The 27,846-nt window shown below is 37.6% G+C and overlaps 1 protein-coding gene across 3 annotated transcripts; it reads left to right on the top strand.

Moving 5' to 3' along the window:
- Positions 1-4,307: 4,307 nt before the first annotated feature.
- Positions 4,308-27,656, top strand: MCCC1 (methylcrotonyl-CoA carboxylase subunit 1). Of its 3 annotated transcripts, XM_075157300.1 has the most exons (20): positions 4,308-4,405; positions 5,706-5,752; positions 6,788-6,927; positions 7,365-7,460; positions 7,627-7,748; positions 8,744-8,891; positions 9,733-9,854; positions 11,022-11,133; positions 11,456-11,537; positions 12,347-12,474; positions 14,169-14,352; positions 14,849-14,958; positions 16,289-16,505; positions 17,629-17,715; positions 18,285-18,334; positions 21,091-21,228; positions 22,602-22,709; positions 23,718-23,789; positions 25,342-25,473; positions 27,554-27,656. In XM_075157300.1, the coding sequence occupies exons 1-19, from the start codon at positions 4,347-4,349 to the stop codon at positions 25,459-25,461; spliced, it is 2,142 nt and encodes a 713-aa protein (XP_075013401.1). In that variant the 5' UTR covers positions 4,308-4,346; the 3' UTR covers positions 25,462-25,473; positions 27,554-27,656. The 3 variants fall into 3 exon arrangements, with proteins under 3 accessions (XP_075013401.1, XP_075013400.1, XP_075013402.1); XM_075157299.1 differs by lacking the exon at positions 27,554-27,656 and having other exon boundaries at positions 25,342-26,981; XM_075157301.1 differs by lacking the exons at positions 23,718-23,789; positions 25,342-25,473; positions 27,554-27,656 and having other exon boundaries at positions 21,091-21,178; positions 22,602-22,685.
- Positions 27,657-27,846: the final 190 nt, after the last annotated feature.

The following is a 27,846-nucleotide window of genomic DNA, read 5'->3' on the forward strand; positions in this document are numbered from 1 at the left end:
GCGTGCATTGCTGTGCAATTATTTTATCTCTTGAGTGCTGTTTCACCTAAGCTGTTCAAAATACAAGTACAATCTAACAAACAGGCAGGCTTGCATGAGCTCTGGACACAGGCCACTGACAGAGATATGCTTATATCCTAACCATAACTTTGATGATTATTTCTTCTGTGGCTTGGGCAGCTCAGCTGACATTTCTATCTTTGTTTCATCAGCATTAGGAAAAAAAAAAAGGGTATTGAAAATATTATGCGGTTTTCTGTTAATCTCCCCACACCTTCCAGAGTATCTGAATTCACTATGTTTCTTTATACGACTAGATCTCTTTTTGTTTCCTATTGGTCCAATAAACACAGACCATAACTCACAGCAGATGTGACGGATGCTTGTGACTTCATGTTTAAACTGCTTTCACAGATAATAATCTTAGGAATTACGATAAGAGTCTTTTGAGGAGAATGCATCCTTTCAGTGTGCAGTTATGGAAGCTAGAGGAAATAAACAGCTTGGAAAATACCACACATAAACTTGAGAATTCAACAGCTTCTATGTCGGTCAAAGGAACTTCCCAAAGAATGGGGGCTGGACTAGATGATCTGTAAAGGTCCTTTCCAACCCAAGCCAGTCTATGATTCTATGTGACTTTGCTGTGATTTTGCTGTTTATCACATCAACAGCCAGCTTAAAATATCATAACTGTGGGACAACTGTGTCAGGTAAACTTCTCAATAAAAGGGGGCACTCAAAAATTCTTCAGCTTCATCTTTAAAGTTTTTTCAGAGAAACTTTAAACCAAATCTGTCTAGAACTACGTTTGGCTAATAACTGCAGCCAGACCCTGTTTTGGGTGCAGGCTCCTGTAATGCCTCTAAGGCCGCTGCTGGGAGGTTGCATGATAGAGCTGGGCTGGCTAGGAAAGAGAGGGGTGGGCAGGCAGATGAGGGAACAGGATACTACCTTCCCTGTGGTGAGCAAGATAAAGCTCTGAAATGGCTGAATCAGTCTAACATGTCATGCTTTTCATGGCTAACGAAGCAAAGGTTGTTAGACGGATTGCAGGAAAGCAGAAGACGTGGTAAAGATGGGGGGGGGCCTATCTCTCTGCTGCTGGCAGCTGATTCAGGAACTTAGCTGTTAGAGAAGTGCCAATGAGGGCAGCAGAAAGAAAGAAACTTCCCTCAGGGATAAAATACCAGAATTATGCTTCTCTTGCTATTACCATTTCTAGCGTCAGTGCACATCCCTACATGATGGATAATTTAATGGCTACAGCTCACAAGGTGAAAACTTTGCGAGCCCCTTGATTTGTCCTTCAGTAGAAAAGCAGGGAGAGCAGGGTCAGTTTGCTCTGCTCTTTTGCACTTGCTTGCCCTGGTACAATGTTAAATTTGGTGCCAGGTTCACCTAAGTGATACACGTGTTTAGTGGACAACGTTCCTGGCTTGTTCGTGTTAATTTTAGAAGATGGCCTGGTAAATACACACTTGAGAGATGCATTTCAGCTGGTGAACTAGGATTTAGATGGGGCCTCCTGCATGTTCATTGCCTGGTGTGGGGGGGATGTCTGAAGTGGACCCTCAAAGGCTGCTGGATGTCTCAAATTCTCACTTTCTTGACAAGTTTAATGGCAGATGGAGGAACAGTCAATCATTTTTCCTTTTAAAGCAAAAACCCCTGCATCTGTAAGTCACACTATGGACCGTCCCAGAAGCACAAAGGCTTCAAATCCACTGGAGAAATGTTTTTGCACCAGTGTCTAGAAGAAAAAAGTATTTTTTTAAAAGCATCAATTTGAGGAAAATAACAAGGGTGAGGAGAGAAAGATTTCTATGAAGATAACCCTCACTAGTAAGGTGACAAGACACTTGGAGACTACACTTACTTTCTCACATCCACGGCTGTGGCCACTGCACGCCAGTAATGCAGGGGTATGCATGTCTGAAGTTTATCAGCCACAGCAACACTAACACTCCTGGGCTTTCATCAACATCTGGGCTTTCCCAGCTAGCCACAAAACGGCACAGAACCTGCATTTCCCTTTTTCTGCAAGTTCTGTTGCCTATGAAGTTGGTAGATTCCAAGTATTTTATTAAATTGTAAGTTAATTGGCTCAGTTTCTTACTTAAGTCTCTCTTCAAAATTTTAAAGAGGAGTAGGTTGCATTTCCCACATGCAGCAACAAAATAAATGGCTGTTGGGAAAAAGGAAAGTGTTCAATCTGAGTCAGAAAATCTGTGCAGATTAGAGACACAGATCTTGGTTTTGAACCTCAGCTTTGCTGGGGCTTTTCTATATCCCAGAAATTTCTGAAGAATATGACTCATGAGTCCAGCCAATGTTTAACCTCATTCATTTTGCCAAGGAATGACGTTTTTTTCATCTCCTCAAGGAAAATGAATTCATATTTCAAACAAATTATGATGTTCACAACCTGCTCATGGAAAAAAAAAAAGAAAAAAGTACTCAAATTAGTAATCTAAAGCAGCTTTCAGAATATGTCAAGCTTCCATGATAAAATTTAAAATGTTGCCGGTCCAACCTATCCAGTACATCACTAGGTTCATCACAGTGCCTCTATGTATGTATGTGCGCATTAAGCGTGTTATTGGTGTCAGTGAGAAAATGATTATTTTCTGCATTTCAGTTTTATTACATTGTACTTTCAAACATCTATGTACACAATCTGATGAGCCCACTTGACTTTGCAAGCCCTAAAAGACATGCAGGATGGCTTCACCAAGAGCAGATTTGCAATATAAATGAGTTTGCAACTTCCATTAGTTTTACTGTTCAAAGCGTAAACTCCTCCACCACCTCTGATTTACGTATTGTAAAGTATCTTTTGCTCTTCCCAATGTTCAATGTTAAACTACATAAAATGCTGCCATCTTGTGTTTAGAGACAAATTAAACATGCTGAAATTTTCTTAAATCTGGATTTCAAAAGACAAAAGTAGGATCTATGCTGTCAGCACATTATGTTGAAGAAGAATGAAGTGAATGAATTATGGAAAAGTGGAAGCTTCACTTAATAATTTTGTTTTTAAAATCTCATCTTCAGAGCAAGTGCTGAACCGACCACCTCTTGCAGTCAGGTTCAAGGGACCATACTATTTCCCCAAGCTCATCTGGCGTCCATTTAAGCTACTACAATCCCTCAGTCCCTGATATGAGAGGTCACCATGCCAAATTAAAAAAAGCAACAGTGGAACAGGCAGAGATTACCTCCATACCAAGAATGCTCTTTATGTAAGAAACTATGTTAATGCTTCAGAGTACAGAGAACACATAAGACATGTTAAATACTACCACTATTACAACTGATAGCTTGTGTATTCCTTGTGTGAAAAAGCATGGTTGCTTTGCTATTTGCAAACAGCAACTAGAAATACTTATTTGACTAAGTGCTACTGTTTGGTATTTTTTTTAATTTCTCTGTATAATTAATATTAAAATCATGGTCATGTGAAATACTACTTTGGAAGTGTTTTGCTGTAGTCCATCAGTATCACAGTTTCACTGAACATTATTGTTAACCTGGGTTCAGTAAATCAGTGTGACTGAGGCAAACAAGGTGACCTTGGTGATTCACACTCCTTTTCTTGCTGCATTATGAGATCCAGCTCAACACAGAAAATAAGAACGGCCAGAGGAGGCCTGACCAAAGGCCCAGCTCCCCTGCGCCCCGTCCCCTCAGCAGCACGGGCACTGCGCAGGAGCTGCGTGGGGAGGCTGAGCAAGGCACAAGGGCGACCTGCAAAGCTGCGAAGCCTGAGGGCGCGGTACTGATCCTGCCTGCTTTCTGCTCAGGAGGCGGTGGGGTGTGCTGGTCCCACAACCATCTGAACCTCTTCCAGCTACGTGACAGTTCCGAGCTGGGGAGTCGGGCCTGGGCACAGGGATGTTGCGGTATCTGGGGATCCCCGCGCCCTTCCCAACCGCCCTCACGTTCCATGTCATTCCCGAAGGAACATGGCTGGCTCAGAGCCCATGCTTCCACAGCTGTAGCCCGGAGTCCTTCTGCAGCGTGTGTCACTTCACATTTACGTGAATTTTATTTGATCTGCCGTTTTACTGCCCAGTTTCTCGCTGTCATCCGACCCCCGCGGCCTTCTCCCGGCTCTGCCCCCACCAAACAGCCACCTCACGCCCCCTCCCAGGCGGCCTGACAGTGCGCACGGGGCCTCCTTCCCCGTGACCTCCCTCCTCCCGGAGCGCTTTCTCTCCCCGCCCCGCGCCCGGCGGCTCCTCCTCGCCGCGGCCCGCCTCAGCGCGCCCCTGCCGCGGCAGCCACTGGCGGCCGGCCTGCCGCGCACGCCCTCCGTCCCGCCGGCCCCCGCGCTCGCCGACATGGCGCTGGTGCTGGCGGGCGGGCGCGGCCGGTGTTGCCTCTGGGCGCTGCGCCGTCAGTGAGTGCGGGGTTGGGGAGGCGGTACACGGCGCGCCGGGCCCCGCGGCCCCTCGGGGACGCTTTGCCCGGGGAGTGGCCGACGCGCTCCTCGCCTCCTTTCCCCTCTCCCCGCTGGGGCGGTGCGCTGCGTGGCGGCCGTTAACGGGGGCTAACGGGCGGCGGCGGCAAGGACGGCGCCCGGGAGGGAGCCGGCGGCGGCTGTCGGGCCTGGCGCGGGCCTTCCCAAAGCCGAGCCTGGAGCCGGGTTGCCCGAGGGAGGAAGGGGGAGGCGGCTCTGCGCCTCGGGAGGAGCGAGGGAGCTGGGCCGCCGTCCGGCCCCGCTGCTCGGTGCCGCGGGGGCGGGGGGGGAGGGACACAATTACCCCGGGCTCCTCTGTGGAAAGAAAGAGAAAAAAAAAAAAACCCACCAAGAGTTTGAAGCATGGTTTTAGCGGTTGGCACAGATTCCATGAAACTGTCCTGGGTGCTCGGGGTTTGGTACCCATCGCTGGCTACCCGCTGCGGCCGGCCCTGCGCTGGCTGTAATCCTGTGCAGAAGGAATTGGTGACCGTGACAGCTGTTTATTAGAAGTTTAGGAAATGCAGTAGTTTCCCCTCTTGTTATTGAAACTGAGCTTTTGGTTGTGTGGTGTCAAGGACACGTATCTTTTTGTCTGATACCGTTTAAGAGTTGCTGGAGTTGATCCAAGATTCCAGAGTTGATTTAGACGTTAATTAAAACGTTCCAAGAGTTTACTTTTACAGTTTCTTCCAGCCACTTAGCCTTCGCTGATTTCTTTAGTATTAGTTGTTTGAGGTTTAACTTTTCATTTCTGAAATTGTTCATAGCTCTTTCTTCTTGCTATCTTTTACATTCTTTTCTCTTGCACCTTTTCTCTATACAAACAACTCCTGTTTCCTTTTTAAGGTTTTCTGTTTTGTGGTGGTTCATGTGTTCTTTCCTGAATACTTCGAGTTGCCTTCTCTGTAATAAATGCCAGACGTTGGCTGTTTCATCCACTAAAAGAGGTTTTTGGGTTTTTTTTATTAAATAAATATGTTGACTATTTCAATTTGAATGCTACTAAAAAAGCAAGGGGATAATTTCTGTTGAGTCTAAATGAAAACACGTAAAGAGAGGCCTGGTGAAGTTTGTACAACCTTCCCTGTTGTACTTGAATATGTTCTGTGTAAATAGTTGTGTCAAAAGCTTCAGAGCTGTTTTAGTACTGTCCTCCTCTCGCCTGAAAATAAAAGTAGCTCAGTTGCCACTTCTTCATATACTTTTGTAACACTTCTGTGTGTTTATAACTGTACAGGCAATGGAACCAAGTACAGAGATTTGTGAAATGGGCCTCAACGATAGGTATGAACTTTAACTTCTTTAGCTACTAAGTTTAATTGCTTGTGCAATGTGGATTGTTTTAGTTAGTTTTAGACCATTAGTTGCTGAAAAACTGTAGGGTTTTTAAAATAAATATTCAATATTTCTATAGTTTTTGAAAACAGTAGTCTGTAGCTGACCTAACAGAAATAATCTTTAATGTGTAAACAACATTTTGAATAATTTTATCTGTCATATTTAGGTATACTCAACTTAATGAAAACTATTTATTTTTGTGATGTTTTTGTGATCCTTTTCTGATACAAACATTGCAAAGTCTGTGAGAATTGTTTTTTAGGCATAATGGTATTTAAACAATATATGAAGGAACGTTAAAAATATTTGGTAAGATGATTTAAACTGACTGTTTAAATAACTGTCATGTTGCTTAAAAAGATATGTTTTAGAATTCAGAGATATATTTTCGTTTTATTAGTTAGTTTTAAGCTATTTAGTTCTGCCTGTGAAGTCTCTGGCTGTGCTGGCCTTATATTTCTATCCTGTGTTAACTGCTGTCATGAGATTGAATAGAAGCTTGTAAGTGACTTTAAAAAAAAAAAACAAACCAACAAAAAACTTTATACCTTGTTATCTCTTTGTGTCTGTGTATCAATGGGGAATAGTGCTCTTCAAAGAAATGTGAATCATTTCTGTTGAGGGCGGGGGCAAGTGTTAATTGTTTCCTAGTTGGTCCAAAAAGTACACAGTAAAAATATAAGCATCAACTTTTATGTTTAAGTGTTGTTTTAGGGTTAGAATATATTTCTTGAATTCTAAAAAGAGGAAAAGACTTAAATTAAACATACTTCTCCATAAGGACTCTAAGGAAAAAATTCCAAGACTAGCATGGAAATGCTTTTGGTTGAAGCATGTGTTTTTTCATTATTGGGAGAAATGCATAAACACTATAAATGATGAAAAAGAAATCTGAATTTTAAAACTGCTTTATTTCCAGGAATGTTTTTAAGGATATATTTCTTTTAAAAATTGCTTACTGTGCTTCATCCTTTTAAACAGGAGGTCACAACATAGGGAAGATTCTTATCGCAAATCGTGGAGAAATTGCATGCAGAGTGATGCGAACAGCAAAGAAAATGGGTGTGAAATCTGTAGCAGTTTATAGTGAAGCAGACAGGAATTCCATGCATGTAGCAATGGTGAAGTATATTCCTTAAGTTTGTGATTAATGTTCATTCACAACAATAGTTCTCATTAATAAGTTCAATGTGAAAGTAGATGTGTGTGGTAATGCAGTTGATTTTCACCTCTGTAGAGTTACTTCCAAGTTTTCCTTGAATCAATGAAAAGTTTGCCTCGTCTCTGTCTCAGCACCTGACAGCTTGACAGGAAGTGCATTGAAGTTTGGCTCTCTAACTCCAGAGTAGCCACTGGGGGTTAGAGAATGGACTCTGATTTTGGGAAGAAAGTCAGAATTTGTTTTACCCAGTTGAGTCTCTCCATGAAGAGAGACAGTGATTTAAACTGTTGCATGCTAGCAGTCTGATAAACAATACAATTAGCTCAGAAATTTAGTTAAATTTGCTTTTTGTTATCTAATAAACAGTCTGTATTATATGTATTTTTTCTGTAACAGGCAGATGAAGCATATTGCATTGGTCCAGCACCCTCACAGCAGAGTTACCTGGTCATGGAGAAAATAATGCAGGTGGCCAAGATCTCAGCAGCACAGGTAAGTAGATCATGCCCTTAAATCTTCCGTTACTTCCATGCTCTTTAGTTCTTTATTTTTATCCATGGTGTTTCCATCATGTGTTTCCTTGGCACTCTACTGAAGTTTCAGGGTTTTCTAAGCTAAACTGATACAAAAACAGGCTGGTAACATTATTCTATTTTAGGCTATTCATCCAGGTTATGGTTTCCTCTCAGAAAACACAGAGTTTGCAGAGTTGTGCAAGCAAGAGGGAATCATCTTCGTAGGTCCGCCTTCATCTGCTATCAGAGATATGGGTATTAAGAGGTATCTATTTCTGATTTGTTACTTGGTTATGCAATTTACAGTTTGGCAAAGCTAATTTTGTTAACAAATGACCAGTTGCTCCATAATTGTTTTATTCTGTCAGTTTTCACTGTCTTTTATTTTTATGGCTTTCTTCAAAGGACTAAGCTCTGGGTTTATAGATGTGGGATTCCTATAGAAACAATCACGATTGTTCAGTTATTAGGATTTTGATAATTAAATACCTAACCGATTCTAGTTTTCCAGAATTGGGGCATTGCAGTGCTATATAGGTAAGGGTTCAGCAGTCAGATTGGATGTCTTGTATATTGGTCAAAAGAACGGTGGAAAAGAAACACCATATCATCAGGGGTTATTGTGGCTCATGTAAATTGGCATGATAAGTTTTGTTTATCACAGAGGATCTTATTCTTAGTTACTTAGATCAAAGAAATGTTTCCAGGGTATGAAGTACAAATCAAGAATATGGAAATAAGGTTATTACCAACACATGAACTGTGCAATATTAATTTCAGAGAATTAATTTTTTATGACTTTCTAATGTGAGAGTAAATCACCTCTGTAATTTGACTAGTTTTGCATGCATATTTGAAGTTATAGTTGTTACGCTCGAGTGTTTTATGTGTTGTAATCCAGCCTGCATCATGAAAAGAGTTTTGCCTTTGTACAACTTTAAATACGGTTTTGGCAGGATACAGTGTTGTAATTTGAAGGTGTTAGGTTTTGGCCTCCATAATCTGGCTCAAACGATAGTCAGTAAGCTCGAAACTGACTACCACTTTTATACGGAGGGCTTGGAGAAAAAAAATCCCTATTTGAAACATTTGATTAATTACAAGCAAATCGTATGTAACCCACTTATGTAAGTAGTCCCGTTGAGGTCAGTGGAACTACTTTTGTGAGGAGAATTAACGTTGGGAACATACACAGGTTTGGAGCTTAAAGTAAGGAAAAAATATTATTATCATTCTAAACATAAAACTATTCTGTCAAAGCACTTCCAAAGCTATAATGTCTGCTGCTGGCGTTCCTGTTGTTGAAGGTTATCATGGAGAAGATCAATCAGATGCCTGTCTAAAGGAACATGCCAAGAGAATAGGATATCCAGTAATGATTAAAGCTGTTCGCGGAGGTGGAGGAAAGGTAAGGGAACTAATCTGTTTAATCGCATGGTGTAAAATTGTCATGTCTTGGTATCTGTAACTGAATATTCTAAAAGAAATCTTTGAAAACAAAGAAACTGGAAAACTACTTTTTGTTAAAATTTATTATTAATGTCCAATCTAGCACTATGAAGTCTCATTTCCATTTGTTGTGCAGTCAGGCACAAGGTAATTAGCTGGTATAAATTGGAAGAGTTTTGTTTATTTCAATGGATCTCCAGTAACTCACATAAGCAGAAAAGTTGTCCTATGGATTTCTTTGTGTGAAACTAGATGATTTTAAATTGTTACTTTGTGATAGCTTCTGTGACTTTTTTTGCTAACAGTTTTAAATGTTGCGTAAGAAGTGGTTAGAAATACCATTTTAGTATTTGTTGTCTAGACACTTTTTAATGTATGGTGAATTCCCTTTCTAAATCAGATTTTACTCTGAAATAAATTTCTATAAAAATGGCATGATAGAGAATTCTAGTTATTTCCAAAATGGCTACGTTTATTTTTTATTGAAATTGTTTTTTCTCTGTCAATCTTGGAAAATTTCTATGATATTTAAGAATAAAATCGAATTTTATACTCCTCCATATCAATGGAATAATAATATCTATTTTTTACACTTCTAATGGCACTTTCAGTGGGACTTAGTAGGCTTATCTTATTGGAAATTGATACACAATTTTGCTAAAGTTTAAGTAAGAAGGGAAAAATGTTATCGTTAAGCTCATTTCTTGCTGTTTTAGTCATGTACCTGTTTGTGTGCAACAAGGATTTTTATTGTGTACTGTATTTTTAGACATTTAGAGATGCTGGGTTTTGTATTCTAGGGCATGAGAATTGCTCATTCAGAAAAGGAGTTTCTGGACCAACTAGAATCAGCTAGGAGAGAAGCAAAGAAGTCTTTCAATGATGATGCAATGCTGATTGAGAAATTTGTAGATAATCCAAGGTGAGAAATAGATGTTTTAATATAAACACTCTAATGTTTATTCTACGGTTAAATAAACATACCTGTTTTAGTAATAGCATGAAAATTGGTCTTGTATGTTTTATTTGCACTATGGCAGGTGTTAATTTAGTCAAAATTGTTTATAATGTGTTGAATTTCTTGTAGTGTTTTGACTTTGTTTTGAATTAGAAGAATTAAAATACCGCTGTTTGGGAGACATGGCAGTGACGTTTAATGACATTGATACTCCTCCTTGAGTGAGCTTTCTAAACTCAATTTACATCTGAAAAAAAAATCACTTTATAATACTTAAACTACAGAGCTGAGTCAAGCTGTCATGGTGTTTCTGCTGCCCTCAGGTATCCTAAACTAGTTATTTAATCTTTCTCTATTTTGATATTTAGAACAGAAGCGATAGTCTAGCTCATGCCTGACCTGTGAAACTGAGCTAATTTATTTTTTATAAAGATCTTCTCACAGAGGTCTATTTGATACTCTTGTACTTTACATCTGTTTTTCTTGAAGCATCACTATGAAGAAAGCATTTATTCTGAAGAGACTGAGGGCCTGCTTATGCTGTCAGATGGGCATGAGAAAAATCTCATTAAATTCCTGGGGAATTTCTTTTGCTGTCATCAGAGGGTTATCAGAATGGTGACAGATTTTTCTTCATTTTATACATAGAATGAAGTTCTGCCACCTAATAGTTGTCCTCTGAAATGGCGTGTTGAAATAAACAATGTTATTCTTGAGCCAGGGCTGTTGCCTCTTGTGAATTGCTACATGGTAAATTATGAGGGAAATCATAATTATCAAATAATAGTGAAGTGGTTTTACTTTTATTATAATAAAATAACTAATAAAGAGGTAGCAACCTCTAGATATGTATCTTGTTTATTGTATGGCCTATGAGGTTTTACTGCAGTAGCTGGCATTTAGAATCCTATTTCATTTAGGAGACTGAGAAAGTCTAAAATGGTTGAAATCCTGCATAATAGCAGCCTCATTTCTACATTCTTGGCTATTTGAGGGCAGACACTTAAACCTATAAGAAGTCCAACTGAAGCGTACAGGACTGTGTACAAGTTCAAAGTCTGTTTGGGTGAAGCCAATCACAGGATTGGGGCTTTACTGAAATACGTTGAAACAATTATTATTACAAAACAGGCATGTTGAAGTCCAGGTGTTTGGTGACCAGCATGGCAATGCAGTCTATTTGTTTGAAAGAGACTGCAGTGTGCAAAGACGACATCAGAAGATCATTGAAGAGGCACCAGGGGTGAGCAGAAAGTTCTTATAATATTTTTTTAATGAACTGACATATTTTTAAAGTAATTGCTAACTCCCATCAAATTTCTTTAGCAGGTAGTAATTTGTAATTCTCAGTACCTGTTTTAATTTTGCTGCAGAAAATGTTCTAATTGAAAAAATTACTTTCTTTAGAAAATGATTCTCAGGGAAAAATTATGTAGATTTCAAGTATAACATTGATAAGGATTTACCTACAGTTACTAAATACTGCAAAATATTAATGCATAGTAGGTTTAAAATCACCAAAATTCACAATAATTTATAATCTTTTGTATTATTATTATTTACAGCCAGGAATTAATCCTGAAGTTCGAAAGAGACTTGGAGAAGCTGCTGTCAAAGCAGCTAAAGCAGTGAATTATGTGGGAGCAGGTAAGTCTGGAGATACGGCTGCTACAGAGGCATGCTTTTAACTTAGTAAGACGTGAAGCCTAGGCAAATGGCATCTGATTGTTTTAGAATATGACATACATCCCCTAATTTTTTTGAGGTTTAAGCAAGTAACCACATGGTTAATACTGATGAAATTACAAATTTAAACTAACATACCTGAGCTCAAGGCCAGTGGCAGCTGAAGAATAGAAAGAAAAAATTTCAGAGCAGATGATTCAATCAACTGGATTATTGTTGGAAAGTGAGCATTATGAATGTCAGTAAGTTTGAGCAAAACAAGGGAAAAATAGTTTCTCTTTCAGCATACAAAGAATAATACTTCATATTCAAACAGTAAAGCCTTTGAAAAAACAAACAAACAACTCACTGTCTGTAAAGTCCACACTATTTCCCAGATGAAAAATAACCTGCTAAAATTATTTGTGACTTCCCTCACTGCTTTCTTTGGATACTTATTTTTAAAAAATAATTACATGCCCTATACATATACTCAATACTTGAAAGAATCTTGATGCACTTTTTACAGCTCTAACAAACTGCAGCTCTTACTGTAGAGGAGAACGGCTACTAAACAGCATAGCATACGTAAATGTGCAAGGAAGCAACCATTCTGTTCTCAGACCTCAGTTGTGTGACCCTTTAAGATAATTTGTATAGAATTTAATGAAATTCAGTGTATCTGGTTTAGAAATCATAGTCTTGTCCAGGCATAAATCAATTAAGTGTCTTAGGTGTCCATTCTGAAAAAGTCTTGTTTTGGTGAAGTGCCCTTTTATTAAATACTTCAGGAACAGTAGAATTTATTATGGACTCCCAACATAATTTTTACTTCATGGAGATGAATACCAGACTGCAAGTAGAGCACCCAGTTACAGAGATGATCACTGGAACAGACTTGGTGGAATGGCAGCTGAGGGTAAGTGTTAATTGATTTTACATGTAGATTTCCTCTTGTCTGTGGAGCAGTGCTCTTTGATATTGCCTATGAGAGACCAGATATGTTTTCAGATCCTCATCTCCTGTTCAGCTAATTGGGTAGAGTTTCCTTTGCTCCAAAGGAACATCTCGTATTACTGTATTTGATTGTAGAGCATTGTGTAGATGCTCGGAATTCCAACAAAGTTGTCTTCCAGTTGTGCAGAGAAAAAACGTTTTTTAAAGTATATTTAGAGAGGTTATAGAGAATGTGGAAACTGTGAAGAGGGTCCTGATCTTCCGCTTGCCATGCTGAAAATTTTTTTAAACTCTAGTTCAAATGTATCTCTGGCCCAAAAATCATTCTTGCATCAGGCCGTAGGAGGAAAGCTCTTCATATGCGTCTGGTGTTATACCAGTATAGTCACATTCTAAAATAAATGTATAATTGTGTGGACTGGAAACAGGCTATTTCCTCACACACCCAATTTACAGAGAGATTATTCATACGTTTGAATGATAACAGAAAGTTTTGGACCTTAGGGAACTGGAAATGAAAAACAATTCTGGTTGGATAAATCCAAAAGTGAGGACAGCAGCACACATTGAGCTCAAGTAGATAGGGTGGGGGAGTGTTTAGTGTAACCAGAAAGAAAACTAAAATGGCAAATGCTGGTGCAGAAAGGAGGAACTTTTGGCTTCCTGATCTGGGTTGAGCATTGAGTGCTGAGTTGGAGCAGGGATCAAACAATACTGGAAGAAAGAGAAAGAGAGAAGGTGGAAAGGTTCAGTGGTCTTGGCATAGTGAGTCAATAGATGGAGGATGTCTCTCAGTTCTTGGAGACATTATTTTTGTGAATCTGTATAGTACTACTCTTTCTTTGAAGACTAAGTTATATTCTGCTGTCTCTGCTGAAACCTATAGTTTGGTGGCAGAAGGCAGAGTATGGAAAACCCCTGACACTTCAAAAGAAGATGAAATGTTGCTACAAATTTTTTAATAGGAACTTGTATTTTCCCATGTGGATGGAAATAGCGTAGCTTCCTGGTAAAGGGTCTCCTCTGTGTTTAACTGCAGCAAGCTTCTTGTTATTATTTTGTCCCTAAAAGCCCTGTTTTTTCAGTCTCAAACTGGTGTGTTGGTGGTGTTTGTTGGTATTCCTGTATTTGTAATGTGAATTCCTTTGAGTAATAAAATGTTTCCTTCCCCATTAAAGGTTCTTAAATTGTTAGAAATCCCCTTAGAGGAACATTCCCTTAAATGTACAGGTCCCACAGTATATGGAAGAATCAACAGCATATGCCAGTAGTGCTGGCTGCCAGTAATCCATTTTATCATCTGCTTTTGGAGCAATTTTTCTGTGATAAAATTAGTTTGTCTTAGTTGACCAGGCCTTAACTTAAACATTAAATTATTTTTGGATATAACCAGTAGTAAAAAATTAGACTTTTTCCATTATGTTTTAGCTGTGTAAAATATAAGGAGGTCGATTTACACAATAAAAGCACAAAATCCTTTGACTGGTGATTCCCAGAGAAAAGGAAGGAATAACTTCAGAATTAGCCTTTTATGACCTACCACTTTTTAATGTGCTTTATAGTTGTCCATGTTTAGAAGAAAGATATTTAATATTTCATACGTTGGTGCGCCAGAATATTGATCCTGCATTAAAGAAAAAAACCTATTGTTTTCAGGTTGCAGCAGGAGAGAAGATTCCCCTAATGCAGGAAGAGATTCTGCTCCGAGGCCATGCATTTGAAGCTAGAATATATGCTGAAGACCCTAATAATAACTTTATGCCAGGGGCTGGGCCATTGTTGCACTTATCCACCCCTCCACCTGATAGTTTCACCAGGATAGAAACTGGAGTCAGACAAGGTAAAACTGAAGGCAGTGGTCTAATTGGAAAAACTTCACATCAAAAGCTTTGCTTTGTAAGCATTTCCCTCTTTGGTCTAAATAAGTCTGTCTCACAGGGTGTTGTTACAAAGACAAATCTCTACAGAATTACTCTTCCTTGTGATTGTCCATGTACTTTTGGTCAATCACTGAATATTTTATTTACCTCTTTATTTACCTCTATCCAAATTATAGTCCATTGAATCATGCTGATTATATTCTTATCATAATTTATCAACACTGCATTCTGATTGCAACAAAGAAAATGGAATCTGAGTAATGTTACCTCTACAAAAGTCAGTACTGAAGTTGTCCTTGGAATTGAAATGCCAGGTCACATAATCAAAGATTAATGTTCTTTAAGGACACAGAGAAATGTGGCCATCAATTATGCCACAATGTGTGCGGTACCAGGCATTACTAACTTTCAGAAAATACTTGGTTTAGTGTTACAACATTTTTTAATATATTTTAGGTGATGAGGTTTCTGTTCATTACGATCCAATGATTGCAAAGCTGGTTGTTTGGGCTGAGGATCGTCAAGCAGCACTGAGAAAACTGCGATACAGTTTGCATCAATATAATGTAAGTAGATGGAACCCAGTCTGATTTCAGATCTTGAGCTAACTTTGTGAACATCTTGAGCTAACAAAATGTGGATAAAATACTATGGTAAACCAAAAGTGGTTTCTAAGAGGGAGCCTGCATTGCCACTACCATTTCAGATTCATTATTTGTTTGCAGAGTCTGTATTGTTTCCTAATTTGCAAATTGTTTTCATTGGTGGAGTGAGTAGAGATAAGTGTGAAGTCCAGTTTCGCACATAGATTTCTCTTAAGTTTGCGATATCTTCAGTTGGATGTTGCAGCTGGGACTTTGTAGAAGAGTAAGGCTAGACAACAACATTCTCAATCGTAGTGTGACCTTTCTCAAACTTAAAGGAATTTGTAGGTGGAATTTGTGTCAGACGATGTTTGCTTGTAATTTATAATTTATAAAAACAATTAAATTTTTAGATTATGCATGCAGTAAAGAAATATGGAGAATTTTTAATGCTGTCAGTTCTTTTTAAAAAGTGGTCCGTTTTCCCCCTATAAAAACTACAGGTATTGTATCTATTTTCAAAAGAGGAATTCAGAAGGCTTGAGATGAGACTGAATATTATTTGTGCAGAATTAATTTACACTTTTAAATCAACAATGTAAACATGACTGAGGTACTGAAAATGTTTGGCCCACTATTGTTTTAGCTAAAAATGAAGATTACTGCAAGTGAAAGAGATAAAAGAATTCCCTTGGTTTTTTTCAGAATTTTCTTGGTAGTTCTGTCAATAAATATTGACAGCACAATATAGTTAGCAGTTTCACTGATTTGTCTAAAATAATTAGTTCTATTTTCATGTTGTTTGCTTAGGTATTTTGCACTACAGGAAATGGATAGTATCTAGTAAATTTATAAAAGTCACTGTTCCCATTTGTTACTATTAAAAGATCAAATATGGAATATCTTGAAACTATTGTAACTCATTTTTAATAAGAGGCGCTTTTTGTATTAGGAATGCTCTTTTAAATACTCAGAGCATGATTTTCCAAAACAGTAGGTTTTTTTTCCTAAATTACCTCCCATTACTATTGCTGGGAGACTTTCTTTGACTTCACAGTGGACAAAGGTACCGTTTTGAAAACCGTGCTTTTGAGAAAGCTACTCTTGCTTTTTTTTTCTTTTTAAAAGAAGTGGTTTCATTGGTAATAAAACAGAACAGTTGAATTAATTACATTTTATTGATAAACTTTGTGCTTTGATGGTGCTGTCTGAAGAAAGATTAATCTATCATCTGTGCATAAGTTGAGCAGAAAGCTGTATATTCATTCATAATTTCATTTCAATTTGGCAATATGCGTCTTTTTCTTTACAGATTGTAGGATTAAGCACTAATATTGATTTCTTACTGAGCCTGTCAGGACACCCACAGTTTGAGGCTGGAAATGTGCACACTAATTTCATTCCTGAACACCATGATGAACTGTTTCCAACTAAAAAGGCAACCCCATATGAAGTTATGTGTCAGGCAGCTCTAGGACTCATACTGAAAGAGAAAATGCTAACAGATGCTTTTAGAGATCAGTCAGATGGTAAGGATCATTCTTTTGTTTTGTTTTATTTTACTTGTGACTGGATAGGACAGTGCTGTGAGCTTATGTACAGTTATTTAATTTGTGTGCTCCCTTTTTGCGTTATTTTGTGCCGGCTCAGTGTTCTGCATTCTGGCATCTGTCAGATATTTACACACAGAGCACACTATAACTTTTGTTAAGGTGCAGATATTGAATATATCACCTGAATATACCCATTTGTGATGTACAGACTACTTCCCACAGCACTTCAGATATGCACTATCTGAAAGACCTTGGGATTCATAATCAGTGTCACTGTGTACTCTTTGTTCTTTACAAGCATAAACAGTGAGTATCTGTCACTATTATTCCTACAGTTGGCCCAAGGTCTTCAGAGATAAAATTGACTCTGTTAGGATTGGGAGAGGCTGTAGGGTTTAATGGAATGAACAGGACTCCAGGAGCTGAACATTCTTGAGTTCTGACACTGTTAATGGCTATACCAGAAGGGCATGTGATTGCTGTTAACAAAAACTTCATATAAATCTAATATATGCTGCCAACAACCTTGTTAATTTTCTTTCCTCCTCTAACTTTAACTATTCTGGAAACATGGGAGAGTGGCATTGGAAAGATTCGCATACACTATTCCCTTGCTTCAAGAGACGATGAACTAATCAGGCAATATCTAATAGCTGTATATCTGATCCATTCTCAAAAACACCAAGTAATAGAAAACCCCTCAATCTTCCCAGGCAACTTGCTGCCATGTTTGACTACTCTTACAGTTGGAACCTTCACCTAAAGGTTAATCTGAATCTGCTATGTTGCAGTTGAATTCCCATGCTTTCTTCTGTTAAGGATGTGTTCATGGAGAACAGTCAATATCCTTCTTCTTAGCAAGTGCTGTTGTTAGTCTCATGTTTTCTGTAGGTTACGCAGCCTCAGTTTATTCAGTGTTGAAGCTCGAGTGAGGGATTGTCACTACATACTACAGTGGTTCCCCCATCTTTTATGTGCCCTGTAAATATATAAGTATGATGGTAGTAATAGTAGGACATCGATTTTATGGTGCAAGTTCTAAGTATTTGTTTTGCCAAAATAGAATGAAAGTAACATATCTGTGTATTTTGTGTTTTAGATAAATTCTCACCATTTGCATCCAGCACTGGTAGAAGAATAAATATATGTTATACTAGAAAACTGTCTCTGCTGGATGGGGAGAACAGTAAGTTAATAAAAAAAGTGTGTGGAGGGAGAGGAGATACTTGATGGATAAAGTTATTTCAACTGGTGCTTGAAAATTCAGGCTAAGAAACAGCAAATAGAAGCAGTATGAGTTTTATGCAATTTAAGCTGGGAATTCACAGAATTAATTGCATGGTTAATCCACACTTAGATCTTGAGGAGATATAAACCAAATTCAAATGACACTACATCATTTAAATGAGTACGGTTGAGCTTTTTAAAAGAACTGACTGCCATTGACTTTTTTTACTTCACTTTGGTGTGAAAATGCTCAGCACTTTTTTCCATCAAAAATCTGTTTTCTATCTAGATAACTTAATATAGATTTCAGAGCATAACTTCAGGTGTTCATCTCTGAAAAACAAATTGCCTAGAATTCAGTATGAAATCTGCAGTGTGTACTAAGGTAATCTGAAAATACTTGTTCTTAATATTGGTAGGTCTCTCTTTTTATCAAGAAAGATAGACTAAATATTGTTTATATGTCCTTATTCTCTGGATCCTGTAATTAAATCTACTCACATGTACATATTTTGTTTTATTGAACAGTTGTGGATGTAGCTGTAAGTTACAATCAAGAAGGGTCATACAACATGCAGGTACAAGTCCCAGTTTTTTCAGATATTTCATTAGATAAAAGAAGAATCAGTTTCTTGTAGTTTTCTCTTGGTATTAACTGTTACTAAAGTTGCTTGGTAATTACTGATACAGGATTCTATTTTTGGTTTGCTTGCAGCCGTTGTTGTAGACTGTTATTTTGGCCTGAAATGATCTTTGCTAGATACTGGATTGGCATGGAAGAGCTACTAAAGGCTAAGAAAAGCATTTGTTTTTCCAATATTTAAAGATCTTACTCTTTATTTTTCTCTGTCTTAAATTTGTCTTTCTAAAACACTGGAAGTTAGATTTAAATCTGCATTTAAAAAGATGTTTTTTCCACAGGACTCCTGCTTTATTGTGTGCATGAGATGGATCTCCTGTGGGTTAAATAAAAGCTTTCTAGAGCATTATCTATAAGATAACACATTTTTTTTTTTTTAAGATGGAAGTTGGAAAGTGATTACCAAATGAGATGAGGAATGATGAGAGTAGTCAATCTTCTGGTTAGATAATTGAATGATGCCCCATAGAATTGGCTTCTTTCTCTATCTACACTATAGAGATCCTACAGGATACAACTCAAGATGCTTTAAACATAGATATTTTTGTGTGTGCGTGTGTGATAATCTCTTAATTGTGTGGCTTATGGGGGTTGTGTTTTGCTGAGTATTGAATAGCCTTCTTGCATCATCTGGAGTCGAATGGGTTTTATCTCAAATTTGGCATCCAGAATGATTGCATGCTGGACAATGCAGTCACTCTGTAGTTCAGCTTCTTGTTTCCAATACTCAGAAAAGGGGAATTATGAGAATAAGTCAGTGTTTATGAACTGCTTAGACTGTATAGAGATGAGCGTACTAGGAAAATAGTGAGAAAATTATTGTGCTTTCATGTGTATAACCACCTGTTGCCTAACTCAAACCCTTATTTTCACTGATACGAATATTGAGATAACCGATATCCTTCAAGTAATACCCGGCTTATTTATCTCATATAAGTAATGTCAGCAAAAAAAAAAAAAAAGAGGCTGGAAGGAACGTAGAGTGGGGCCTTTTGGGGAGGGGAAGTGTAACCAGGGAGAATGTAGACTCCCAGGGAAGTAGGAAGAACAGGGGTTGAGATGGAAATGGAGAGAAGCTGGAGATAAGGGATGGAGAAACAGAATTGAGAGCTGATCATGAGGAAGACAGTGCCTCTGGAGTGCTACAAAGCCTGTCCTGAGGCCAGTCAACTAAAGCAGGTTGCTGGGCGATGGAACTGGCAAGCACTCGCAGTGCTGCCCAGGGTGTTGCCCTAATTTGCACCCCTGTTCAGGATACTGATCAAGCAAATGATTTTTTTTCAGGGTTCAATATCAGATCAACAGTATCCTTTCAATGGATATTATAAGGTCTTCACTCAGTGGAAAAATAGTATGCGACTGTGTAAATGAAGACTGAATTTTATCTCTACTCATAATATCCTGAAAGACCAGCAAGTCTCTGATTCTTTGCTCAGTGATGTTAGACTTCAAACTAAAAATACCAGTTAAATGTAATACACTTATGTTCATATTCTTACTGTCTTTTGTATTCTGAAGTTGTCGCAGAGGTGCAATTTCCATTGACGTAGGTGAAAGGGTTACCTACAAATAAATAACCTTTCCATTTGGTCTTTCTTTTGCAGTAATGGTGTCTCCATTACTGCTGTCCTCTGCTCCTTTGTAGGTTTACTGAATATATTGTAGTTGTTGTATTATAAGCTTCTAAGAGTGAGGAAGTTACCTGTCTTTTGGAAAGCATTGTGGAATCTTATGATGACAGCTGAATAGTATGGATTTTTCAGTTTGAAGAAAGTTAAGATGCTAAGACAAATTAAAAATATTGGATTCTAGTAGCATCGCTAAACTGAATATTCTGATTTTTTTGTTTTTCCTGGGAAATAATATACCTTTGTATTTTGCTGAGTGCTAATACATAGTTTATAATAAAAATTGTCCTGAGAGAGCATATTAGCTAATCTTCTGAGCTGATTGCATTGGATACAGAACACAGTCTTGTCGTGGTTTAACCCGGCAGGCAGCCAAACACCACACAGCCGCTTGCTCACTCCCCGCCCCCCCCCCCCCCCCCCCCCCAGTGGGACGGGGAGAGAATCGGAAGGGTAAGAGTGAGAAAACTCGTGGGTTGAGATAAAGACAGTTTAATAGAACAGAAAAGGAAGGGAAAATAATAATAATAATAATGATAATGATAGAATATACAAAATGAGTGATGCACAATGTAATTGCTCACCACCTGCGCTGACTGATAACCAAGTAGCGATTGCTGTTTCCTGGAACATGCCTACTGAGCACGACATCACATGGTATGGAATACCCTGTCGGCCAGCTGGGTCAGCTGTCCTGGCTATGCTCCCTCCCAGCCTCTTGTGCACTTGGCAGAGCATGGAAGCTGAAAGTCTTTGACCAGTAGGGTACTTAACCCACTGATGTTTTTAGTTGTTGCTATCAACATTCTTCTCATACTAAATCCAAAACTAGGAAGAAATTTAACTCTATCCCAGCTGAAACCAGGACAAGTCTGTTAACTGAAAAATAAAGGATACATAAGATTTAAAAAGTGGGGTTTTTTTGTGGTTGGTTTTTTTTTTTTTTTTAATTCCAGAATTATCTATGAAGAATTACAGGTTATGAATGTATGTTACAAATACTAATTTTTGGTTTATTGTTCATGAAGAGTTGGGCTTTGTCCTTATAAAAGCATTTAACTTTCAGATTCAAGATAAAACGTTCCTGATTTCTGGAGAGATCTTCAATGAAGGTGATTCAGTTTACTTGAGGTCTTCAGTAAATGGAACAGTGTGTAAGTCCAAATTGGTAATTTTGGACAACACCATTTATCTCTTCTTTCCGGTAAAGTTTCTTTCTTTATTAACCACAAGTATAAAATTTAAGAGTTTTGTCCATGTAAATGAACAATATAAATTACAAGAGAATGTGAAAGTGAATCATAATTTCAAGTTCTTACATTGGCCCGTAATGTTTTGATACTTGTTGGATTTATAGGTACAATTAGAAGTTAGTTGCTTATGGTCAGTGAGTGAGAAAATTACTTACTTTCAGAAAGATAAAATACAATTAGGTGAATCAGAGTTGCAAATTTGGGAGTTTGGGAGGGCGGAACACAAAATATTAAAATGGTCAAGTATCTAAGTTTGTCATAGAACAGTAGCAATTATTTCAAACTGACAATTATTTGAAAGTGCTTGTAACTGATACTTTTATTTCAGTGTATTTCATTTTTAATATTAAATGATAAGAAAGAAATTGATATTGGTCTGAGGAGGGTAACTTCAGCTAATATTAAAAAATTGTAATTATGAATTACCATGGCATTATCTGCATTGCATGAATAATGGCATTTGAAAGAAGAGTCACCCTAATTTGCATGATTAGGCTGGTAAATTTTTTATTTGCAGTTAAAAAGATTACAGGGTCTTAAAGTAACTCAATAAAAATGTAATTGAAATAAGTAAATTATTATGTATTAGTTTCAATAATTAACCTCTAGCTCTGAGTCCCTTAAGACTTTCAGCAGAATGCAGTGAAAACTTTGCTGCTCCAGTGATAGGACAAAATAACTCATGCTGGAATGGCAAAGCTCAGTTTTTCTGTGGTATCAGAGTAGAGTCTGAGGTGGGGGATCTAGAAGAAACAGAAGTTTTAGGGTATGGGTAGGATATGGGGGACAAACAGTCTTTGCAAAACTCTGGGTAGCAAGTCTGAGAGGAATTAGGGGATTTTGAATAAAGAGAATTTTTCATTAAACTTAGCACTTAATCCATTTTATTGTGGATTGTGGAACACTCATATTGACAATGCTTGGCAATGAAGATGCCAATGTCTGTCTTATTTGTTGCAGCAACCTGCCTACCCCTTGTTCAAACAGCCTTTCATCATTTTCTAAAACCTTCTGTGCTGTTGCTGCGTGAATAGGGAAGGTGTGGGTTTGGTACAAAGGTCCACGTGGAGCCTCTTTTTCGCAGGGGTGGTTCCTTCCGTGCTGATCCTTAGCAGCAGCAGGTGTGGCTTTTAAGGACTTAGACATTGGCAAAATAGTAAGCGTGCCCACAGTCTTTTTGCTGCCCTGGCCCCAGTAGCGTGCCACCCAAAGCAGTTGACTGATTTGACTAAAGCTGGATCTGTTCTTTCCTGTATGTCAGCATGTCTACTAGTGGTATTATTTTACGTCGTTAACTCATATGTCATTGATTTTATTTCTGTAGGAAGGTAGTGCTCAGATTGGCCTTCCTGTACCCAAGTACTTGTCAGCAGTGAGTTCGGTGGGAATGCAAAGCGGTGCCGTAGCGCCCATGACAGGCACAGTTGAAAAGGTAATTATAATAATATGGGTAGGAAATGAATTCTCCAGTATATATCCAGAAATGGTGCTTGCTTCTGTACTGCCAGGAAAGAATCAAGGCCAGAATGTCAGTGCTGTGTGGCTTCTTCCAGTTGGAAAAAACCCTTTTTACTCTGACTTTTTGGCAGCCACCGAAGAGTTTTTCAGGCTTCTCGTCTTTTTCTAGAGCTCTGGAAGATCTGAATATTTAACTAATCTTACTACTTAAATAATTTTTTCTTCATCTTAATTACTTTCTAAGTCAAAGTTCCTGAAGTGTTAAAGGCTGTTTGATCCATTTCATCTAACCAAAAGAATGAGATGCTAGATGCACTTGCAAAAAAGTAAATATTCAGAAATGCCTTTTTTGTTAAGCTGTGTGTTTTGCTGCTTCTGTTTCTGTCTGTTTCTTTTTCTTTAGCTCAGCAAGTCTTGTGTATTTTTCTCTACAGTGGAAAAGTTTCAAAAGAAAAGAGATTTCCAGGGGAGTTTAGTAGTTAAAGGATTCCTCTAGCAATAAAAAGGCATGAACCCTTTCACAGGGTGGAGTACACTGAATGTGGACCTCTTACATACTGAGTGAATACTTCAAATCAAAGTTATTGCAGAAAAACTAGGTGGCCCCTGCAATCTTCTTTCTGGATTTTGTTTTAAAACCAACTTTAGCGACTGGTTCCACGAAGAGGTTTTTCTCAAAATAGAAGCTCTTAAGCCCTGAAAGGGTGGAATATACATTGTCTCTTCTAGTGTTTCTTCTTTGATACGTAAATGGCTTCCTGGTCATCCTGTTAGCTGTTACTGAACCTCTTTCTGTAGCCTCCGACTCCCCTTGAGTATTATCTAGAGAACTCAGACACCCAGTTCAACAATAATGAAGATATTAGGAGACTGTTTTGCAAAACGACAATCACTCAGTGGATTGTGCTAGCCAAGATCTAGCTGATGATTTTTAATAGTACAGAAATGCATGATTTTTTCCCAATTTTCTCTTGAATTGTAGGTGTTTGTGAAAGCTGGCGATAAGGTTCAGATTGGAGACCCTCTGATGGTTATGATAGCTATGAAAATGGAGGTAAGTGACCTATAAAAGGTTTTAATTACTGAGAAAATAAAAATCTGGTCATAATTTAATTATTTGCGGTTGCATTATTGAAGTATGGTGCAGACTGTAGCTTGCCGATGTCAGTATCACTTTACATGCTGTAAAACAAGTGTTGGGTCTGACTAGGTTTTAGAGGATTATATTTGCTGTTATTTTATTAACAAATGACGATTATATAATCCATGCTATTCTGCAGATGTTTTAACATTCATTTGGTTAGCTTTGTCAGTCCTTCTCTCCCCTCCCAAGAAATCAATAATCCTTTCATTTTTCTAGCAGAAAACTGTCTAGGTGTATCTCTTGCTCACTGTCTGTGATATAAGCATATGTGTTGTCGCAGTTACTTCATGTAGAAATTTAGTTAATGATGACTTTGTAAATATGCCCAGGATTTTTTTGTTTATAGTCTTTTTATCATTATTTACATAATGTTTTACCAAGAGCACACTAAAGATTCTTTGTAATTGTCCACATGGTATTCAGTGGACTTGTATTTTGGCCATTATATCTTGTCACATTGCTTGACCATGGCTCAAATTGCTTGAATTATAGTTTTTGTAGCTTGAACTGGTTTGGTTTTGCCTGTTAGTTTATTTTAAACTTCAGTTTGTGGTAGCAGAATTAACATTGTTGAGAAAATTTGCCTTTCCCTTATGTCCTTTTGTAAATTACACTAAAATTACATGAAATACGTCATCTGTGCGCTAAAAAAATTATACCCAAAATTATTTGCGATTGGATGCTAAATGTTTGTGCCTCTCCAGCTGGTATCTCAGACTGACATTATCTGAGTTGTTCTCTTTTTTTTTTGCAGTGTTATTGAAATATAAAATGTAAAATCTAAAAAGCAAATTATTATTTAAATGAATCCTTGCTTAGATGTGAGGTTTTAATATGTGATATTAAATATTTTGATATTAGACTAACCCTATTTAGAAAATCACCAAGAACGAAAACTTGAATGGAAAACTAACCTGATACAATGCAAGTTGACCAATTTGGTGATTGTTTGTAAACATGCTATTCCTTTACTGTCACTAGTAGCTGTATTTGTGTGTCATCTGGATTTTGCCAGATATCTGTTCAATAAAGACCCCTCCTGGCCAGCAAACAAAAATATCTTTAGTAAATCTGCAGATTCCTCTTAAGGGAACAAATCTGCTGTATGATTAACGTTTTGGACTTAAACTGTATTAATTCTGCCTGGTATTTATTATAATAACAAAAAGTATTAGTGAAGTAAAATAACATTCAGCTGTTCATACTTCAAAATATAACATTATATAGCATTTTTGTCCCTAGTATACTTATCAAAATAAATATTCATGAGAAAATAAAACTTGAAAAAGGTTTAGGACAACATTTTAAAAGGTTTAAAATAAATATACATGTGTTAGAGGAGGTAATTAAGGGTGTTCTTTCTAATTGCACCAAAGAGTAATATTAGCATTTGCTGAAGAGAGAGAGAGGGGAGGAAAAAAAAAGTACTCTGCTGGTTCACTATTGATCTGTTTCTATGCAGCATACCATAAGGGCTCCAAAGGCAGCGGTGATAAAGAAGGTTAACTTCCAAGAAGGTGCCCAGGCCAATAGACACGCTCCGCTAGTTGAATTTGTGGATGAAGAGGCTGAGTCAAAATAAAATTCAAAGAAGGTGCATTTTATTTTTTCTACTTTGCTGATTTTCTCTCAGGAGAAGATTTCTTCATATTTTCAGCAAACTGTTTTGTATAATAGATTGGGGAATTGGTTTCCTCTGCACTTCCTGCATAGTTTGACTGTAAATTATGCTGACTTTACTGAATTTGGGTATCACTATACTGTGATTGTATACATAACTCGTGGACCTACGTGATTGTTGTTCAGTGGTTATGTTTGCTTGTGAAAAGGCATTGGACTGGAAAAAGATGTGGAACTCTAGAAGGATGGGAGAGGTTAGTAAGGACTGTAAGTTACAGACCGCTAGGGTTCTTTTGCCTACTTTTTAATTCACAGCTGCCTTTTTTCCCTGAGATGTGAGAGCACTGATTTGAAGGAAATATGAAAGATGACAAGTGTTTTATGAATTCATTTCTCTGGCAAAATTCGTGTTTGTGGCTTATGCTTTTGCCTGAATAAGGGAATTCAGGATTGTTCCTTAGCCCAGGATCTCTCTCAGTCATTTTTGGTGCATCTTTTTTCCCATTTACCTCAATAAGTAGTGGAAATTTGCATTTCAAAAATTATTTTATATACTTTGAAATATCTGATACAAAGCATTTTTAAAATACATATTAGCATTTGCTACACTAGTCAAAGCTGGAACGTAATTGCTTTCCAGAAATATCATTTGATCTTTAAACATGAAGTAGTAGCACAGAAAGATGATAAGCTTATTTAATACTTAGAAAGTGTGCCAAAATAAAATACTGACTGCAAAATCCTCATTACTTTTCCCATATTGTTCACTTTCTAATATATTACTTATTGGCTGGAATGAGGTATACCGAAGTCTTTATAACAACATGAAATATGACTAAGAATATTAGTCAGTTTTTTTTGTATCTGCAGTGTTGCAGAAGGGAAAATTGGTAGTTTTTTCGATATGCAGAGAAAATATGTCTCAGAAGCAGCATACTGATCATTTGCCATAAATTTATTTTAACTTGTTTAAAAAGCACCTCAGAGAAACAGGAAAAGGGAAAGAAGAAAAAAAAACATTTTAATTGTTGCAAACTTGCAAAATCTTTTCATCTTTTAGTGAAGGTGAAGTTCTGCTTGTCATATGAACTTTTGATATACCCATTTAAGACGATAGCATGGTTTATACTGCAGAAAGGAACAAACACAGATGCTGCGGTGATCCCAAACTAGTAGTTGCATCTGTGCAAATGGATCCTTACACTTACCTCAAATCTCATCTCCGAATCAATGTACAACGTCACAGGGAATTCTCTGATCTGATTCTATAACTGTGCAGCCTTGCCGGCAATGCAGACAAAAACTGTAAAAAAGTAATGGCTCTGGATGGTCTGTATATTAAAAGCGTACAGTAATACTTGTCAATTTTCCTTGTAATCCAATGGCCACCTAACAAAAAATTACACTCCAGTGATCATCTTGCAGAATATTGCCACAGTGATTTTTATTTACTGCCAAATAAAAATTAAGCTTAACTTTGAATGTTTGTTTTCATTTTTCTCCATTTTGTTCTTTCCTTGGTTGCTTATGTTTATGCATTGGAGGGTTTTAAGCAGCTGTTTATGTATCATCATCTGATATCTGATAGACCACAATCTGCAGATCACATTTAGGAGGCAGTAATCCAGACAGTCATAATGGATTTCGCTGCAGGCAAGTTTAGTGACTTGTTTTATATAAAAATTGAATCTACATGTAGAAACGTGAACTCAGTCCTGAAAACACACTGCAACTTGGCATTTATTTTTTAATTTCTACATGACATTGCTGTGTTTCTAGACCTACTTTGCTACACTGAATCTGTAGCAAAACATTAAAACTCACAGCAGGAAGTTCTCTGTCCACTAAATCTGCACTGCTTGCTTCAGCCAGCCAGTGAAACAAGAGCGTGTTCCTTGGAAGCTGACAAAATGTCCCCCTTAGGAATGAAGGGAGACAAATAATTTTACCAGTTTTAGTTTTCCCTCACTTCTGAAAATTAGCTGTTAGGTTTTTTCTCTATAGGTTTCCACTGAGATTGATTTTTCAAATAGTGATGGCTTTGTTTATTTCAGAATAAAATGTCTTGCAGAAGTCACTGTCAGAATTTGCACACTTGAAATATTTTGCTGCAATGTGATTTAATTGAACTAAAAGATGCGCAAAGAATTATTAAAGGTAGGTTGTTCCTGTAACCCAGAATTTTAATTTAGAAAATATTCAGAAATTCTCTGTTTATTACAAATAAATCCTTGTGTTATAAATGTGAATTGGTAAGAGCTGTGTGATAGTAACATAGCTGTAACTAAAGTGTTGTCTGTAGAACACTTAGTGGTAGAGTAAGAGAGAAAAAAATTGGTAATTGTTT

Source organism: Calonectris borealis, chromosome 9 (assembly GCF_964195595.1).
Source record: "Calonectris borealis chromosome 9, bCalBor7.hap1.2, whole genome shotgun sequence".
Lineage (NCBI taxonomy): Eukaryota > Metazoa > Chordata > Aves > Procellariiformes > Procellariidae > Calonectris > Calonectris borealis.

Bases quoted from the DNA above. Each gene is read 5' to 3' on its own strand.
- MCCC1 (XM_075157300.1), top strand. From the start codon at position 4,347: ATGGCGCTGGTGCTGGCGGGCGGGCGCGGCCGGTGTTGCCTCTGGGCG. The intron at 5,753-6,787 runs GTATGAACTTTA...CCTTTTAAACAG, and splicing joins GAAATGGGCCTCAACGATAG to GAGGTCACAACATAGGGAAG. The intron at 14,353-14,848 runs GTAAAACTGAAG...AATATATTTTAG, and splicing joins AGAAACTGGAGTCAGACAAG to GTGATGAGGTTTCTGTTCAT.